Source organism: Pseudorasbora parva, chromosome 10, assembly GCF_024679245.1.
Source record: "Pseudorasbora parva isolate DD20220531a chromosome 10, ASM2467924v1, whole genome shotgun sequence".
Lineage (NCBI taxonomy): Eukaryota > Metazoa > Chordata > Actinopteri > Cypriniformes > Gobionidae > Pseudorasbora > Pseudorasbora parva.
Window position 1 is genome coordinate 2,437,809 of NC_090181.1, and position 21,110 is coordinate 2,458,918.

The 21,110-nt window shown below is 40.5% G+C and overlaps 1 protein-coding gene across 2 annotated transcripts in view; it reads left to right on the top strand.

The window, feature by feature from the left end:
- Positions 1-21,110, top strand: part of LOC137090491 (uncharacterized) — a 61,353-nt gene that overhangs the window by 17,881 nt on the left and 22,362 nt on the right. The window contains exons 7-12 of one of the 2 annotated variants that reach the window (XM_067454453.1): positions 10,370-10,559; positions 10,647-10,809; positions 10,889-11,029; positions 11,135-11,369; positions 15,046-15,146; positions 15,338-15,355. In XM_067454453.1, coding sequence (XP_067310554.1) covers positions 10,370-10,559; positions 10,647-10,809; positions 10,889-11,029; positions 11,135-11,269 — 629 coding nt within the window. In that variant the 3' untranslated portion in view covers positions 11,270-11,369; positions 15,046-15,146; positions 15,338-15,355. The remainder of the gene's footprint in view (positions 1-10,369; positions 10,560-10,646; positions 10,810-10,888; positions 11,030-11,134; positions 11,370-15,045; positions 15,147-15,337; positions 15,356-21,110) is intronic. The other variant, XM_067454452.1, reaches the window with a different exon arrangement.

Here is a 21,110-nt window from a genome sequence, read left to right on the forward strand (position 1 = left end):
TGCTCCCGGGAGTCCTCTGCGTGGCTGGCCCCTGAGGGCCGCCTGCCAGCAGATGTGATTGAGAGGGCTCCGTCTTCAAGGAGACTGCACAGCCTTAAGTGGAATGTGTTTTTTCTACTTGGCATAGTGAGCGTGAGGTGGACCCAGTTAACTGCCCAGTGGCTTCAGTACTGGAGTTCCTCCAAGAGTGTTTCTCTGCGGGTCTTACCCTGTCCACACTCAAGGTGTACGTGGCTGCCATTAGAGCTTTCCACGCTCCTGTGAGTGATGGGCCTTTGGGTAGGCACCATCTGGTTGTACGGTTCCTCCGTGTGGCTCGGAAGATGAGGCCTGCGGCTCCTGTCAGAGTTCCAACCAGGGACCTGGCAGTGGTAATTGAAGGATTGGCTGAGGCCCCCTTTGAGCCACTGGAGTCGGCTGAGGCTAAGAACCTGACCCTTGAGGTGGCAGTTCTCCTTGCTATCACTTCTCTGAGGAGAGTGGGGGACCTCTAGGCCTTGGCGGTGACACCAACTTGCCTGGAGTTTGCCCCTGACGGAGTTAAGGCCATTTTACATCCTAAACTAGGTACCTAGGGTGCCATCTAGGTGTCCAGGTCATTGGATCTTCAGGTTTTTCATCCCCCGCCCCATGTGATGGCGGAAGAAGGGAGGATTTTCCTTTTATGCCCGTTCAGGGCCTTGAGAATATACTTGGAAGGTCAGCAACAACTCCCTGCGATGCCGGCGCTAGGGTGCTCCAGTCCTAATTGTGCCTGGTCTCCAGCTTCACAATAGGGCAGGCGTATCCTTGGTGTGGCCTAGTGGGCACTCGTTCCGTGCACTCGTTCCGGGCACTCGTTCCGGGCACTCGTTCCGGGTTATGTATATAACCCTTGTTCCCTGAGAGGGAACGAGCACTGCGTCTAGTCACCAGACCGCGTATCGCCTGAGAGCGTTTTGCTTAATCGCGATAATTGACGCAACTATGCACCGGCCTCCCCTTTATAGTTTCCGGGTATGCCGTCACATCTACGTCATGACGTAACACCAATCAGGATTGGACTAGTTTCATTCATACTTCAGATGCGTTGATGCTTAGGGAGCATCCCCAAATTCGTTGTTTCGACGCAGTGCTCGTTCCCTCTCAGGGAACAAGGGTTATATACATAACCCTTCAGGTTGGAGTGAGAATTATTATTATTATTATTATTTATTTATTTATTTATTTTTTTGGGGGGGGGGCTATTTCGATTTTAATTTGGTATCAATTCATAAGTAGTATATAGCTTACTTTTAATAATAAGGAAAATTTGTTTATCTCAGCACTATTTTAGCATTATTTTAAACGTTTCTTGTGTCAATTTATATGTGCTTGAATTCATTAATATTCATTTGTGTGTGCTTATATGTATCATTATTCATTTAAAATATTTAGATGCTTAGTCCTAATATGATGCTTAAGTTATTAACATTTTAAAATTTCACATTTAAAGAAATATAGTGTTTGATCATATCTAAATATTTATTAAAATGCAAGTTTTTGAGCAACTAGATTAGATACATGTATATTTATTAAAGAGCCAATAAGGCACCTACTGGGTAATGGCATTACAAATTAACATTATTATTTTTTACCCACAAAATGACTAATTTACCTCTTTGAATTGGAATTCTCTATTTTAACCTTAATGACACAAATTGTAATATACATAATAAACATATTAGAAGAAATATATTTTAAATGGTCATTAAAGGGTCATGAAACCCCAAAACACTTTTTTTTTTAGATGTAAACAGATATGTATAGGCTGCACATCATTGAAAACACTAAGGGTACTCATTAATGGCATTTATATGTGAAAATAGTTATTTTTGCATTTTGCATGTGCTTATCGGCCCAAGTATGGGCTGCTGGGGACATGCTGCTGGGGACATGCTGGAGACATGCCGCTCCGAGCGATTCTCGATATATATTCATGATATAAAGCTCATTCAGTCCAATCCCTGCGCTGTAGTATGCATACAAGATAATGTAGTTAATATGCATGAGACAGTCACTTCTGTCAGGCTCGTCTTACATCATTATTGTAGAGACATGGTGTGGAAGTTTTGGAAGCAGCCTGCGGAAAAGTCAAGGAGGAAAGTAAGGCGTTATGCTGATACGAAGTAACGTAAGGGTGCCGAGTGAGCTGTAAACGGGCGCCGTCTGTTGAAGCTTTTGCTACAAAGGCTCGGTAAAGTAAAATTAACCTGAGGAATCGCACGCCGAACCTGCAAGTGTTGACTATCTAATTAAATGTCAGGAGTGCAAAATAACCGATCTGTAGGCTAATGAACAATATTTTTGATGAAATATCAACAAGAATCAAAAGCCACGTCCTCTCCGTTTTATTTGTGGTCACAGACATGAACTAAACCGCATGTGTTCGGGTTCTTAGTGAAACCGTGTGCATATTTGGACAAATATAGATTTAGCTGCCAAGTGACAGCACTAGGCATGTGCCGATATCAATTTTTCATGTTGCGATTAATTGATGAAGTTTTATCACGATGTACGATATTATCACGATATTGAAATAAGTTGCCAAAAAAAGTGTTGTCATAGCATAACAGCTTTAAGAACTTTTTTTGTAAGAACAAAAATAACTGAATGTTTAAATACAATAATGCACCAAAAATACATACACCTCTGGAAAAAAAATTAAGAGACCCCTCATTGAGAAAATGTTATGTGGTCACTTAAATTGTTAGTTTTATCTTAGGTCTATTAAAAAAAGTTATTTTGATTTTGATTTCAATGTTATTAAAAAGTAACTAAGAAATTAACATAGAATGATTAATTCTTTATAAGTATTTTTCATTGTCAGTTTGGTAATAATGAATTAACAAGTTAACTAATGAATAATCAGAACAGTTCTAATTATTAGGGTATGTTGTAGTCCAGATTAAAACATAAAAATGTTTAAATTTGAAAATAAATAGCCTATTAAGTCTTTAAGTATTAAGTATTTGGTGCTGTGATGAACAACATTGAGATTACAAAAACGAATGGCTTTTAAAAACTACACGCGTTTTTTTTTTTTTTGTTTGCTGGTTTCCGGGGTAACAGCCGCATTCTGCAGTTCATCAGCGCCCTCTGCTGTCACTGAGCGGCACTTCAGCAGCGCGTCTCCTTCACCGGTTCAGTCATGTGCAAACTCACATTGGGCTTGTTTATATCTGAGCGCGTGTCCCTTTGACGCAGAATACAGCGGTGTTGAGCATTTATACGGTTGATGGGCAAAGTATTCTTGAGTGCATTATAAAAAAATTATAAATTGTTAATAAATTATTATTTACGATATTTTAAAGTGCCCACGATAACAATATCGTGCATATTCATTATCGTGATAAATCGCATTATCGAAAATCGGCACATGTCTAGACAGCACGGATCGTCACTCTGTCGCATCGCATGTTCGTGGGTGGTTCACGTTCTGTTATCACATCCGCGCATTGTTCATCTTGCCAAACAGCGTGCATATTTGGACAAATATAGTTTCATCACGTTTGCAAAATATTTTGTCATGCAGAATAACATTTATTTTCATTTCTCACTGAATTATGCTGGTTTGAAGAGCTGAATGATTTGCGTCACTCAGAGCTCTCATTCTCTGTACTCATCCCTCATTTAATCTCACTGTGGTAAACAATGCCAACGTGAACCAAGAACATGTCTCAGAACCGATGTAACTGCTGCGGTTGGTATCGCTAATCTTAATGCACCTAATGACACTCCCCTATTTATGCAAACCATTCCCTCTTTCCACACAATACCATCCCACCTTTTCACAGTCGACCACTCCCCTTTTAACAAGCCTTTTCAAATCGAAGGTGTGAAAAAACACCGCTGCAGTAGGGGGGTTTCATGACCCTTTAATTGACAATAATTTTTGCACAAATAGTATTTAGTACCAAAACTCTTCTAAACTAAAATATAGAACACTTTGCAACGGTGTATGGTCACATTTGACCATCAATGAGTATTAATGTGACCAATAAGTAAGCTACCTGAGGGCTAAATACAAGAATAAAATGAATGTTAACAATGTTGCATCTCTATCACTCTCCATAATAAAACGATCCTGTAAATATGGCTGACTTAATAATCAATGCACAAGCTGTAGTGTTTACTAAAACTTGCTGCAAACATCTGTAAAGTGAAACTGTTGTGTGTCCGTTTAAGCCATTCAAATGCATTGACACCGCGCTAGAACTATTGAGCGCTCCATGTACCACGTGACTGCGCGCGCCGCCTGGAGATGAGATCATGTTGCAACTCCACTTTTCAATGCCTCTGGCTTTAACTTTAGCACCAAAACACTATTTATTGTTTGAATTTCGCATTAAAACTTAATAATAATAATAATGATAATGATAATGATAATGATAATAATAATAATAATAATAATAATAATAATAATAATAATAAATCTATAGGCCTAGCTTTGTTTAATATCAAAAGCAGGTTTGGCAATTTGGCGTGAGATGAAGTTGGGCAGCGTGAGAGCGTGACACAGAGCCCGAAAGTGTGTGTCACTCCAAATGGGTGAGAGTTGGCAACCCTGGACACATAAAACATTTGGACGTAAATGCATCCATCCTTGAATGTAAAATATCTCAAACTAACACAAAGATAAGAGTTTTACTATAAAATGTTTTCCTGTTTACACTTAAACCCGACAGGAGCAATATTTAAAACTGCTTCACATGACTCGCCACGAACAAGGACAAATAAAACATTTGTGCTTAATGTAAATGCATCTTTGTATATAAAATATCTAAAACTAACACTAAGATAATAATTTTGATATAAAATGTCAATTAAACCCAAACTTTTAAGTAACTTTGACTCAGCAGTGGTCGTTTCTCAGTATCCTCCGCATTGCACAAAACAATCTTTCTGTGAGATTCTGAATAAATGCCCGGATGTTCCAAATAACACTGGGGGGTGTTGTATACCTGTAACTCAGTGATTACACCAAAGCAAACAAGCTTTTAACACTGATAGTGTTAATTTATCTAAATATAACACTATAACTTCAACCCTTTACTCTGAATTGGCTTAACACTGGAAATTTAACACTGATGAATTTGCTGTGTGGGATTACTCCCAAATGATTGAAGTGTAATTAAAAGGAAACGTAATGTCACAGTGGTGAACATGCCTCTGCCCCATGTTTTTTGGAGTGTGTTTCATCTCAAGAACCACACTCCAATGGTTCAAGTCTTGCCTCTCAGTAGGTTTAAGGGTGTCATGGAGAGGTAAGGTTTCTAAGCCGCAACATATAGCTATACTAGGGTGCCTCATGGCCTACTTCTCTTCATCTACAGGTCATTCAGTAAAAAAAAAAACATCACTGCTATGCTGATGATGCACAACTCTACTTCTTATTCAAACCTGAGGATCCGACGGTAGCTGATCACAACTCAGCCTACCTGACAAATATAGGGCTGTGTTTGTTTTCTTCTAAGAGAGTCGAGAAATTAGCAGATATAGCAGTTTTCATGGCCTTTCTGTATGCAATCATGCTCTCTTTTCACGAATTAAAAAAAAACTCCAGTTTTGTTTTCTTCCAGCTGCGCTCCATTTTTCTGGCTGCTGTTTTAAGGGCCCAAGTGTGCTTGTTGTACCAAGGCATTGGGCTATTTCTTTAATCTTCCTGAGCGCCAGGGAGCAAAAAATGAGCACAAAAAAGAGAGAGTCAATAGTTTGTTGCAAGATCGAGTTCCTCTAGGCTATTTGAGATGCTGAGGAGATGAAACAGATGAGGAAGATTTACAAACTATTTACTATAGGAGGGTGGTATGCTGCAATAGCTGGCATGTATACTATAAGCATGGACAGAGTGCGTCAATCATCCAGCAGCTCCTGCAGGAATAAAAGTATCACTGTGATAGAGGGGTCTATATTCCAGGCTGACTATTATAGACCAAGGACCATTTTGGGTACCCAGTCAAAAGCACCCTCTCCTCAAAGATGAGAGGGAATGAGAGGCCATAGGATGGAGGTCCCACAATTCGGGTTGGGGATGCCAAATTGTCTCTCCCACTTGGGAAAGGAGGGTCCATCTCAATGGGATTGGCCATGAGCCTGCTGTATGCAGCTGAACCATCCCCAGGATCCACGGCTGGTTCTGCCAGAAAGGTGCCACTAGTAAAAACCAACCATCTGTCCTGCTTGATTTGGCTTATGACCTAAGGGCTCCCACAGGCATTAAGGAACAGAGGGGGGCCATATGTGGGCTAAGGTGTCTTTTTCCTATTAGAAAAACATTGGGCAGTGAAAGTTCTTTTTTGCGATGCAAAGGTCCAACTCTGCTTGCCTGAAGATGCTCCAGATGATGCTGAGTAGGCTATGCTGAGAGAGAGAGAGAGAGAGAGAGAGAGAGAGAGAGAGAGAGAGAGAGAGAGAGAGAGAGAGAGAGAGAGAGAGAGAGAGAGAGAGAGAGAGAGAGAGAAAGAGAGAGACTTTTCTTATCCTAATTTTACAATTTGCAAGTTACACAAAACACAAGCCGTGCTGACTGACTTACACAAAATGTTAAACAGATCCGGGACCCGAAGTTATGATAGATTGGGACCCGATCCAGACGACCATTTAAGATATAGACCAGAACCTGTACGAGTCCCGGGAGCTCCGTGTAGACCTCTACTGTGATACTCAAACTGTATGCCTATATGACGTGCCTGTTTGGTCTGTGCAGATCTCATCTCAAAACAGTTGTCCCAACACTCCTCCCATCTGCCATTTGTCAGATCTACTATTTGTGGTCAGAAATGTAAATTATCTCGGTTGACACTACAGTCTGTCTAATCTATTTTATTCCTCTGTTGTTGTTTTCTTTCTTTTTTTTTTACTTTCCCAATTGACTTATCTGTAAACCCCTCCTTCTGAACACAGTTTCAGTATCAGTCGCATGGGGACTGATCGCAGTTCACAGTCGCAGACCGGAACTTGGACATTTTTAGATTTCAGCGCTATAGAGAAACATTGGAAAATCTGAAGTTGGTTTGATGGTGTTTATGCTGCAAAAATGGTAAAACTATGTGCCTGGGGTACTGTAACACTGATTCTAGGTATCCTGATAGGATTTTCTGGTTGTCATTTTCTCATTAAGTTATGATTTAAGTTAGTGAGTCCTTGCTAACATACAAACTGAAATCACACATCTGGCCGTCTCCTTGGTGGCCCCGAGAGCAAGATCGGCAGACTGTCTAAGCTCATTTATGACGTCTCCCCCCACCTCGTCTCTACCATCCAAGTCCCTGAGCAGCTCGCCCTGGTACGCCTGCATAATCGCCATTGTATGCAGGCACGCCGCGGTCTGACCTGCCGCCAAGTACGCTTTACCCACCAACGCCGATGTTGTCTTTAGTGGTTTGGAGAGTAAAGTTGGGGCCTTTAGGGACGATGCCGATGAAGGCGAGAGATGGCTCGCAAGCGTCTCTTTGACCTTCGGCATCGCCCATAACCATATTGTAGACACCTCGGTGTGCAGGTCGGGGAAGAACGGCAGGCCCCGACGTTGAGGCTCCGCTGCACGAGAGGGCAGGAATTGCTCATCTAATTTACTGTGCTTTCGATGGGATTCTAATCTCTCAGTTGGCCAGTCGATATTTAATCTGGCCACCGCTCTCGTGAGCACCTCAATAAGCTCCTCGCTTGCAGGTGACTGAAGTGGCGAGTCTTCAGTCGCGATGCTCTCAACTTCCACCTCCTCAGAGCTGGATAGTTGGAGCACCGGCGCCACGCCCGGGGGGGAAGAAACCACAGGGCGGGCTTTCAAACCCCAAGACGAGGCGCTGGACGGTGCAGGTGAGGGCTAAGATAAGGCTGGGGCCCGTCTCAAACCCCTCTGCAAGGTCCATCTGTGAACCCCACGACTGAAGCCGCCGCTCTGCCTCGGCAGCGGGACCTGAGCCGCAGGGAACACGAGCCGAGGCACCCTCCTCAAAAAGCGTAGCGTTCTTAACGGAAGCCGCTCACAATGCTCGCAAGCAGCCCCCTCGAGGGCTGCTTGGGCATGCTGCGCTCCCAAACAGACTACACACAGAGAGTGTGTAATCCACACCCGTGATGAAGCGAGGGCAGGGATGAACACACCTCGTGAACTGTTCACTCGCCATTTTTCTCCTTTTTTTCTTTTATGTTAATATATATACCAATATTTAACAAAGGTGGAAAAATTCTCTCTCATAGACAGACAAAAACACCAAATAGACAGACAGGTTCACACAGATCGCTTGCTGAAGTCACAGAAACTGGTTTCTGTTTGTGTTCGCCGATGCTTCATAGTTTCCGGTCGATGACGTCACCCCGTGTATGACGTTCGATCTCCTGATTGGACTGGTTCTACACGCGCTTCACGACGCAATCACGCAGAGGCGTTCTCACAGCGTTTCGACGCAGCTCGAGTTCCCAGATAGGGAACTAACTGTTCTCACATCATGTAACGTTAACAGTGTCGGTCAAAAACAAAAAAAGACGGTATACATTTTAGTACATCACTTATTCAGATGGTTAAATGTAAATTAATTTAATCTAACCCCAAGGTACATGAACAGTGTTGATCCTGGATGTTGTCATCTGCATTTGTGACGACCATGACATGAAGCTTCTCCCGCTTGCATTGAGATCGGTAAACCCTAGCTTCCAAACTATTCTCCCACCATATTTATTTTAAAATATCTTATATATCCCTGCATTTAAGTCCCACTTGAAAGCTCCTCGACGAGAAGTGGTCCTTCTGTTTTCAGACTTTATTGTGATTTATCTTCTAATTTGTTTATGTTTACATTTTTGTTTAGATATGTTTGAGGTCTACATTATCTGTTTTACTATGGAGGGACTCCTAGTTTGATGGGTATTATAGTCTGCGGGTAGTGAAAGGGAGAGATCGTAGTGCTGGGCGGTATACCAGTTCATATCGAATACCGGTATTTAAAGCAATGAATGAAAACAGTGTGAAGTCGGACAGCCATTATGTGTACACTCGTTGCGGTACAATGTGAGATTAAATGAGTGCACTCAATAATGTCCACAATGGTTTCAGACACCACTACAAATAGCTGTACCCTCAACTGGTTAGAGGGGGTGATTTCGGATTCAACCCTTGATTACAGCGGAGAATTCAAACGTTATGTGGTGTGCACATGAGAGCAATTTATACTCTAAACCTGAACTAGCCACATGTATGAGCACATATTTAATCTAGTCTTCTTCAAATAAAATGTATGCAAAGGACACTGATAAGTCTGGTCACGACAGTGATGACACCATAATATTCTGCTACACGGAAGATGATGTAAGTTAATAAACAGACAGACAATTTAAAGAAGAATGGGCAAAAAGTAACTGTTTTATTCTTTCTGTGTTAAACTGATGCGTGTCATTTGTTCAGAGACTGTAGTGTTCTTAAATGTATTCAAGATATCCTTAGACCTTTAAAATGTTCTTCCGCATTTCTCCCCTGTTTGGGCAGTTAGTTGTTATATAGGGTTATATTTTTTAAATTCTTAAGATGCCCTCAACTCTTTCTCTCAGTGATCATATTTTAATATTCATGCATCTGTAATGAGTGTGTTGTAGGTCTGTGTTTTATTGGTCAAACTTTGCATTTATGTGGCGTGGAATTTTTCAACAATATTCACTCATGAGAGTAAAATAGGCCATTCTAGTCAATCTACTGCAGTATTTCCTCTCTCAATCAGTAGAAAATGTGGATAACACCCGGCCATGCATTGGGGGGAAAAAAAACACTGTCATATACAGCGAAACCAATGTGTTATTGATAATGCAACAGAGGGAGAGAGTTTGTGAATAAGACGTAAATTTGAACTTCTTATGCTTTGCTTATTCAACTCTTATGTGATTTTTTTAGAGTGTAAAAGGACATAAACTTCATAAAATTTGGCCATTAATCTGAGGGGGTCCACTACATTCTGTGACCAAATAAAACTTGGGATAACTCTTTCACATTGACAGCTGTAATTGTAAGACAGTTAGCAACTCTGTTTATCCGAGTTAGCAACGCTAACTAAGGGGAGTGGGGCTTACCGATAGGTAAATTGTCTCTGATGGCTACGCAGAAGTTTTTTTTTATTTTTTTTGCTTTTCACTCATACAGCTACAGTATGATTTGATAATTTGTTGAATTATTATGTGTTGTCATGGTCTCTTGAGGTTGTAAGGACATCCCTACTGTTAAACCTATAGAGATGTGTAAACAAGCTAAATATGGCAATGATACATGCAGAGGCAAGTCTTTCATTAGTTGTTTCTGTTGCTGTATGCCATACCTTAATCTCAGCAGAATATAAAGTGACTTTACTTCTGTATACTGAAGACAATGTAGGAAGCAAATACTTTCTGCGTTCAAATGGGAGTGGATGGAGTTGTGTGACCTGCGATAAGACATCTACTTTTATTCAAGCAAACAAAACTACCAGTATTAAACCACCCGAGAAAGTCTACAATCTGACTTCAAATGCTGTTCTGAAAGACATGGATGGCTTTATTGATCCCTCAAATGCATCGTAAGATAATTTTTCTTTTTTTCTTCTTTTTTTTTTTACTTTTAAAATTAAAAACTGTATTACAGAATGATTAAGCCTATTTTGCAGTGTTGCCTTGGACAAACTGAAGTCCCTGATGGAGCAGATGAAAAAAAACAACACAAACAGTTCAGCGATTGTGATGGGAGACATTATAGGTATTCTCCAAATACAAGCCGAGAACACAGAAACTGAAGACGCATGCTACTCCATAAAGCAGAACATGATATACGTAAGGCATGAGAAGCATAAAAACATCCCCATCTGAGTATGACTCTTTATTTATCAATGATAATTGATCTGATTCACAGATTCTTGACTGTCAAAGTGACCTAAACACAGAGTTTGACTGGTCTGTAACGGTTTCCAGTGAAGCGTTTGATCAATCACGACTGGGAAACAATGGAACTGCATTTGCTGGAGTTTTACGGTTCAAAAACATGGGAAAGAAGGTAATTTTTTTCTTTTCTTTAATAATTGTTTATTGATCTATGTTATTCACACGTTTATATCTGATTAATAATTGATCTTTTATTCTTGTATGGCTTCTCATTTAGAATGAAACAAAAAATTACACTGTTTTGAACAATGAGGTTTATGGAATAACGATGGGCGCCAATATCTCCAACCTTACCGACAATATAGAAATGTTCATCACACAGAAAGATCTGGTAATGAAGGTTTTGTTGTGAATCTTATTTTGTTATAATGGCCAGACACTGAAAGCAAATTAATAATCAAACATGTTCTTACAGGTCGGTGAGCCGTCCTGCAGTTCTTGGGATGGCAAAGGTAAATTCAGTTATGGCTGCTTGTCACGTCTCCCATTACAGAAATAGGGCGAAGACTCAAATGCAGGAAGATCAATTTATTATAACTCATAATATAATACAACATAAATCAAACAACCAAAGGGGGGAAAAAACAGACTAAGAATAAACTTTAAACATAAAGAAATGAAAACAGAAAACACAACCGGAAAACAGATGACATCTTTACACGACAGAAGATAAATCAGCACAGCACAGCAAACACAAGGAGATTAAATAGGTAAAATATTTAAATTAAGATGATTAAATAGACGCTGGTCAGGGGCAGGCCACGGCAGGGCAATGCACTTAGGCAACTCTGGAACATCCTCCAGGACGTCTGCGGGCTGCTCTGGGACAGCCTCTGAAGTGCCAAAAGACCTGAAGGAAGCCCTTTGCTTATAAGCACGCAGGACAGCCAATACATAAAAGCCCCGTTTTTCCTCCTCTCATTAGGGCTGGTTTGTTCTGTCATGGTTATGAGTGCAGAAAGGAGAGCGAGGACTCAAATGCAGGAGGAAAATTGTGAAAATGTTTTTACAAAAATAAAATAAAATTTAAAAAAAACACCCACAAGAGGGAAAACTAGTGATGTTACGTCTGACACCGATGCTCCGAAGCTTGCTTCAAACTCGAACGGTCCTTGCAATGAACCACTGCTTCGGAGCTTGTATCATTACGTCACTAGTCACGTGAAAATGCCTTCTGAAGCAAACACACTGCTTCACTCCTGTAGTGAACCACCTGCTTTGACAGCTCAATCGATGTTGACAGGTTTGAAACCTGCCGGCTGTATTTCTTATGTGCTTTCACACATAATACTGACATGCAAATACTACAAAAAAATCTGTAGTGGTTTAAATGGTAAAAGCCAACTATTGGTATTTTAATAGAAACCATTAGAATTTCTGTGATGGTTTCCAACTTTTTAAAGCTGCTCTAATCTTCTGTCCTTGTCTAAAGAAATAATTACACACACACATCATGCTTAATGTTTTATTATCAAGGTGAACACATGAAATTCCTCAGTATCTGTAAAATTCACCTACTTAAATGAGTTTCACAGCACTAACACTGTTTCAGCTTCGATCGCCTCGGTAAACACGTAATTAAAGGGGGCGTGAACATAAGCCTACTTGCATTTTATGGTTGTCAGCTTTGTTGCATTACATTTACTTCACCAGGAGATGGTGCTGCAGCTTCTATCTGAATGAAGCTTCGAGTAATGACCCATTTTCGACACAATTGTATCAGAAAGCAATAATGCTTCAAAACGCTTCATTTGGCCATCACTAGGGAAAACCAAACATAGCCAAAGAAAAACTACCAGGGTCAGGAACATGAAGCAGACAACAGGATACATCAAACACGGAACAGAAGATGACAAACCAGCCCAGCACAACAAACACAAGGAGACTAAATAGGTAACAAACAAGGCAGGTAATGAGAGAAGACAGGTGGAGCAAATAATCAATAAGGAGAAACAAGAGGGGCAGGGGCAGGACAGTAGACTGGAGACATGAAGTAACCAAAACGTGACAACCCAAAGCACATGGCTAAAACATAACTCACCACATGTGCTCAACAAGACAAGACAGACATGTGACACTGCTGTAATGTTTGGGTGTGCAGAGGAACAGGCTGAAGACTCAGAAGATCCAAATATAAACTTTAATAATGGCATTCAGACAAATGACTAGACAAGGACTCAGACTTCCAGAGCCTCGCGTCATCTCAGCAGAACTTCCAGAGCCTCCAGCCACTGACCAGAGTCCAGAGAGGACTCTGGCTGGACCACCTGCTCTGCCGTGGGGGTCTTCAACCTTACCTGCGCTGCTGTGGTGGTCATCTGCGCCGCCGTGGGGGTCTTCAACCTCACCTGCGCTGCTGTGGTGGTGGTCATCTGCGCCGCCGTGGGGGTCTTCAACCTCACCTGCGCTGCTGTTGTGGTCATCTGCGCCGCCGTGGGGGTCTTCAACCTCACCTGCGCTGCTGTTGTGGTCATCTGCGCCGCCGTGGGGGTCTTCAACCTCACCTGCGCTGCTGTTGTGGTCATCTGCGCCGCCGTGGGGGTCTTCAACCTCACCTGCGCTGCTGTTGTGGTCATCTGCGCCGCCGTGGGGGTCTTCAACCTCACCTGCGCTGCTGTTGTGGTCATCTGCGCCGCCGTGGGGGTCTTCAACCTCACCTGTGCTGCTGTGATGGTCATCTGCGCCGCCGTGGGGGTCTTCAACCTCACCTGCGCTGCTGTGGTGGTCGTATGCTCCGCCGTGGGAGTCTTCAAGACCGTCTGCTCTGTTGTGGTGGTCATCTGCTCCGCCGTGGGGGTCTTCAAGACCGTCTGCTCTGTTGTGGTGGTCGTCTGCTCTGCCGCGGGGGTCTTCAAGACTGCCGGCTCCGTTCCGATCGCCTGCGCCACCCTGCTCATCTGCCCAGCCAGCTCCATTTTGGCCTCCTGCTCTGCCTGAATATCCAGGCTCTCTTCCACTACATGGACCTGGCCCTCCATCCCGCCCTCGGGTCTGCCTCCGCTCCACCGCTCAAGCCGCTCCTTTGAGGGGGGGGGCTATGTCACAATTCACCAGTGTGAGTGCCCGTGATCACCACCAGAGGGCACTCCACCCCGGACTGTCACTCCATCACAAACTACATTACCCATAATCCTTTCCCCGGACTCATTAGCACTCACTGTTCACACCTGTGTCTCATCACCTCATTACCGCCTATATAAGCCTGGTTATTCATTGCGAAGTCTTGTTTAGTGTCACAACTGCATTTCTGAGCGTTTCCCTGTTTTCATGTATCTTGGTCTTTGATTTCTTGCCTTCTCTGTGGATTAACCTTTTGCTTGTTCCTTCTGTTTTGTTTGCCTTTTCGGACTGCTTGCCTGTGTATGACATTCGTGTGTTTTAAGGACTACGACTTTGGATTACCCTTTAATAAATACTGCGTTTGGATCTCCAACCTTCTGTCTCAGAGCAGTTCGTTAAAGATACACACAGAAACTCAAAAGGCCAAACCTGCCAAAATAAAAGTTTGGTTTACCTTAAAAAAGTTATGACAGAAATATATAACTATTGTATACTAAAATTGTAATAATAATAATTATTATTATTATTATTATTAAATAATTTAAAATGTTTAAGAAATATGACCAAAATTATTTTATACAGTTTACTGCTGGAGATTTTTTTGGAATATTTTTAATGACTTAAGATTAATTAAATAGGTTAAAGGTTTATTAATTAATGATAACCAATATTTTGACTATAAATTTGTATAAAATCATAAATCAGATAATCCATAATGATTTACAAAACTACTGTACCTTGCATGGCTCCGTCACCAGGTAGAAATTCATGCAAAGGTTAACTGTTGATTTTTCTTCAAAACAATATATTAGCTTTGCAAAGATTATAAAATGCTATGTGTTGAATTTGTTGATGTTATGGCTCTGCTTGACAGCAAATAATTAAAAAAAAAAGGATTGAGTAATGAGCATTATTTTTCCTTAATTTCTTAATAATAATAAATAAATAAAAATGTGAATGGAATCAGAAATGGAATCACTGGGCAGAATCGAATCAGAAAATTTCCCAACCCACAAACAAACCCAACCTAATTTATATATTTAAACCACCACTCACTTTTCTTCAAAGGAAATCTTGACTGGACGACGTCCGGCTGTGAGACAGAACTAATCAACAATAACACCATAAAGTGCTCGTGTTCACATCTGACTTTCTTTGCAGTGCTGATGGTGAGAAGCTTCTTTGAGTTTAATGTAAACACCCCATGAAATCAATATCAGTCTTTTAGTCCACATCTATATGCTAATAAACTTGTACAAGATGACTAAAGAAAAGTAACAGATATATAGTGTGCATTTAAAATGTAAAGACTAACGGTTTTAAAATGGTTGTTTCTGTTGTTTTCTCTCTTATCTCGTAGTTTCCTCCAGAAGAAAAAGTAAACATCACAGTGGTGTATGTGGCGTCATTAAGCTTCATCTCTTATATCAGCTGTGGCATCTCCATGTTTTTTTACACTGTCGCTCTGTTCATGCATTTTCTGCGGTAGAGTATTTTAAAAATATAACATATTTACTGGAAGCTTTTTGACCAATTGCTATTGTTCCTCTATTTGATAAAAGCATCTGCTAAGTGCATAAATGCATGTTACAAATACATTATGTTTTTATATTTGAACAGGAAAGCTCAATCAAATCAGGCCACGAAGATCTTGATGAACATGTTTGTGGCTTTGTTTCTCCTGAATTTCTCCTTTTTGTCAAACGAGAGTGTGGCCAACACAGGAGACAAGGCTGCGTGTGTCTTCATAGCGCTGCTCATGCATTACTCCATGCTGACTACATCCACCTGGTTCTTCATTCAAGCTCTTCATATGCACTTATGGCTCATCAGAAAGACCATGACCATCACAAACTACATGAGGAAGATCACCTTGTTTGGCTGGAGTGAGTTATAGAGAGAATCCACCTGTTATACTGTAATACTAATAATTAATTAATTAGTTACATTTATATAGAGCTTTTCTGGGTACTCAAAGCGCTTTACATTTAGAAAGGGGAAATCTCTTCAACCACCACAAATGTGCAGCATCCACCTGGATGATGTCCAAGGACATTCTGGAATTTTTAATGACCACGGAGAGTCAGGGCCTCGGTTTAACGTCTCATCCGAAGGACGGTGCTCTTTTTGACAGTATAGTGTCCCCACCGCTATACTGGGGTGTAGGGCTGCACGATTTGGGGAAAATATATAATTGCGATTATTCTGGGTAAAATTGCGAATGCGATTTAAAATGCGATTATTGTTATTATAATTTTTTACGAATGAAAAGTGTGCATACATTTTGTGTTTTTATATTAATGTGACTAATAATAATAATTATGATTACTATTACTGCTAAAAATATTATTTTTAAAAATAAGAAATATTACCATTACAATAACATTCTCATCAAAAAGAGTATGTCAGAATAAATATAACAATATAATACTAATACTAATTATTATTATTATTTTTGTTATATTTTACAGAAAACTTATTTTACAAAAAAAAAAAAAAACACTGCTGGGTTACCTATTCATATGCAGACAGCCTATGACTAAAAACATTAGAAAGGTATAAGCCTAAGGAGTAATTCTTAAAGTCTGTCTTTAATATGAAATATGAACCTCTTGTGCATCCACTGTGGGGGAAAAACTCCTGTACATTGAAGAAAAACATGGATTGTCCAACAAATTTCTAATTTTTTAAGTTTATTAAGTTTTAAAATGCATTAAGCATTATTTTCTTATTATTGATAATAATATCTTATTATTATAACCCAAAAGTTTTTAATTCATACTGAAAGCCAGAGGGCGCCCTCGAGCAGAAAACGCCACATTTGCCTTAGAGAAGTAAAGACGTTCATTTTCAGGAAATCCCTGATGTGAAGCTAACGCTGTAAACAGAAGATAGAGACGCTTTGATTAAACATGACGACAATAAACACGACTGCAGCAAAATATGGTGTATTTGAGTTCTTCAAGCCGTCAAGGGTATTTTCATAATAATAAAGTGTATTATAATGCAGTGCTGATTGAGATAGACTGCTATAAAATAACGCCTCGTCGGCCTCACTCTGATGAGAAGCCAGATCAGCTCACACACACTCGACTGACGATATGAAGTGAGGTAAAGCATGTTATTAAATGTTGTCTTTTGTTGAACAGGTTTATGAACGCTTCAGTAGTTTGTGAAGATGTTTGACTCGTGTTGCTTTTTCAAACGCACGTTATAAGGGACTCAAACTTGCAGTCTTTCAGACGGAGCAGCGTTGATCACAGAGCCGCTCTTCGCTAACACATTTATTTATTTAATTAAAATCGCAGCCTTTGAGCGTTCATAATCGCACACAAGCCAAATTGCGATTGAGGTTCGATTTCGATTAATCGTGCAGCCCTACTGGGATGTTAGAACCCACACAGACCACAGACCTGCTGGCCTCACTAACACCTCTACCAGAAGAACACTTATTTTCTCACAATATATATTGCACATCACTACATTTTTCAATGATTCTCAAACGACTCAACGGATGAATTAGTCTCTTTAAATCACTCCTTTAAATCAGTCTAGCCCAGAATGTTCTGATTGGTCTAACATGTACAGAAGCTAAACGGCCATTACCATAACTGTAAATCAACTTTGTTTGTAGGCTTCCTAAAGCTCAGCGATTGTACACACTGTAAAGACAGAACCGATGACGTCAATTTTACCATGTCAATCCGAGTGCGATTCTGATAATAAAACATTGGAAGAACAAGTTATTCAACCCATAAAAAAACTCCATTGCAAGGACGAATTGAGCAGGACGTTTCTCAGTGTGTTGTGCTACTCATTTGGAGGTACACTATGAGATGTTGCAGCTGCAATTCCTCACCATCAGCATCATCTTTTAAATAGTTACATCAGACAGTTTTTGCCACCTTTTAGGTGGCAGGAGTGAAAATTTGTGTTATGATCCCGGACCAACTAGATTTGGACTAAGCAATGGATATTAACAAAGTTTGGCTCTGCCCCTGCTGACACGACAGAGGGATCATTTCCCCAATAGAATGGACCCTGTGCAGGACACTGAATCAGAGTCCCATGGCCAAATCAGCAAATCAAACTGGGTGACGAGTTCACAAAACGCAAAGCTTAAATTTGGCTCACCTCAAGTTACCCCTCTCGTTCGGCATGGATGTTATGTTTCCGTGGCTGTGAGGTAACATTTAATTGCGGACCTTATATATTTATTTGGTAAATAAGGTGTTGTGCTTCACTCGTGTCAAAATATCCACGTAGGCATTCACATACAAAAAAATACATTTAAATGTTTGGCCGACCACCGCCGGTGCTACTCACACCGTGGTGGTGCTGTTCACGTTCACCGGCACAGCCCTAGACCACAGCAGTTGTAAAAAAGTGCCACCGGGGTGCTTTTTATGTCTCGATAAAGGAATGGATAGCTTTCCTCTCAGGACTCCTGTTGCACCAGCTGTGTGCAAGTTACAACTAGCCTAGTTTTGACGTAAATGGGCACTAAGTTACAACGTTGATGCATTCCTAAACAGTTTTGCGTTGCATCATTAAACTTAGATGAAGCCTAACTCTAGGTATAAACTAAATATTTATGCAAGCCTCTGATCAGGAGTAACATTAACAGATATAATAGCAGGCAGGCTGAACTGCATCACACTCCTGTTTTACATGATAGAAACAATTTTAATTAACGTTATGTTAGTGGTTAACTTAAAATGAACAAAACAGTGTGCCTGCGTCCATAGGTCCGTATTGTGCTATGTAAAATAAAATCTTTTAAACTTTTAAACTTTTTAAAAAAAAGTTATGATCAATCAATGCAATTTCTTATTTATTTATTTTTTGTTTAAGTATTTATTTATTGATCCTTAATTTAATTTCAAATAGCCTTTCTTGGTGTTATTTATATATAAAAGCACTTGTTATTCAGGATTAAGTATCGTATTTAACAGGAACTTTCTATCATTATTTACATGAAGCAAAAGTAGTTAAGAAAGAACAATAAACAAAAGTTCACAACAACTTACTACGATAAAATTATTTCCCATTGCTTTCTCCCACCTGTTCTGACATCCTGGTGCACATAAGCTGTCCATCACGTTGAAATAGTAAGGTTTAAACAGTCTGACCCCTGATTGCCTGCCCAAATGGTGGAGTTTAGGCTGCGTGACCTCAACCTCCAAAGCTATAAAGTTAGGCTATCTGTTGGCTAACACCACCTAGGCTACAAGTAAAGTAGGCTTAGATGCCAGTACACTCTTAAGTGTTCCCATAGTGTCAATGCACAAAAAAAGTAACATCAAAGATCCTATTCGAAAGGGAACTATAATAACCCTGATCTTTGTGTGTTTTCAGTGTTTCCGGCTCCGATAGTCATAGCTGTTGCTTCTTTAGGAGAATATAAAGCAGTGATTATAAACGAAACGCCTGGAAAAACCACACACATGTAAGTTCTTCCGTTGTCACAAATGCATGGATTGATGAAGCTGAACAAGTCAACATTTTTTCTTCTCTTCTAATTGTAGGTGCTGGATTACAAATCGTTTAATTAACTACATGGTGAACATTGGCTACTATGCCTTTGTTTTTATCTTCACAACTGGAATATTCATCAAGATGGTCACTTATATTGTCCAGAACAGTCCATACAAAAAGCAGCTCATGATAGTATTGAGTGTGTTCCTGCTCTTCGGCCTGACGTGGGCTATGGCGTTCTTCAGTTTTGGACCGATGGTCATTCCCTCATATTACATCTTCACTGGGTTGAACTCGTTCCAGGGTGAGAAACAATTAGGGATGCACCGATCTGATATTCAGTATCGGTATCGACTTCGATACTGTTATTTTTGCCTGTTCAGTTATTGGTCAGACAGGACTCAAATTGTTGTTACTACACAAAAAGGCATCATAAAAGTTTTCTTTCACTATATTCTAAGTCTTTTGAAGCCATTCAGTGGTTTAATGTGATGGACAGATGAACATTTTGACGTTACATTAAATATTTCTGGCTGTCATTAATTCTCCATTAATTCTCTCATTAATTCTCCATTCAGCATTCAAACAAAATGCCACATTTGGTTAAGGTAGTCAGAACGGTAAAACTCTCCAAGATGATTCAATGTTCCCATTATAATACTTGATCTGTAGACCGAGGTCTGTGGATTTGCATAAAAAAAGAGTTTATTGCAGTTTTAAAATGATGTGATTTTCTCTACACTGCATGTCTGTTAGATCACAACACTGGAGTAGAGATGACCATAAACTGGCATACACCGTATTTATTAAATTTACATTAAATCATTTAGCAGATGCTTTATCCAAAGCGACTTACAAATGAGGAGAGCAATAGAAGCAATCAGACAAGGGGCAACAGCATGAAATACTGTAACAAGTCTCAGTTATTCTAGTGCAGTATACATACACCTTTATTGAATAGAATAGTTAAGTGCTAGTCTTAAATGGTCAGGTGATGGTGGGAAAGTGTCTTTAGAAGTTTTTTTTTTTTTAATGGCTACAATGGCTACTTGGCTGCTTAAATTTAGATAGGCAGGTCATTCCACCAGGTGGGAACGGTCCAGGAAAAGGTCAGTGAGAGTGATTTCATGCCTCTTTGAGATTGAACCACGAGGCATCATTCACTTGCAGAATGCAAGCCTCTGGAGGGTGTGCAAGTCTGAACAAGCGAGTTTAGGTATATTGGTGCAGAGTTGCCAGTGGTAGCTTTGTAGGCGAGCACCAGTGTCTTGAATTTGATGCGAGCGGTCATAGGCTGCCAGTACAGTCTGATGAAGAGAGGCGTGACGTGCGCTCTCTTCGGCTCATTAAAGACCACTCTCGCCGCTGCATTCTGGATCAGCCGCAAGGGTTTGATAGTGCATGCCAGAAGGCCCGATAAAAGAGAAATAGTCTAGTTTGGAGCGAACAAGATCTTGGACTAGGTGTTGTGTGGCCTGCTCTGAAAGGAAGGGTCTAATCTTCCTAATGTTGTATAAGGCAAATCTGCAGTAATTTGGTCAGTGAAGTTTAACTCATCAATCACAACTTTGAGGTTCCTGGCTGTCCTGGACAAAGTTAAAGTTGATGAACCGAGCTGAATGGAGAAATTTTGTGGGGTTGGTTAATTGGGCAAA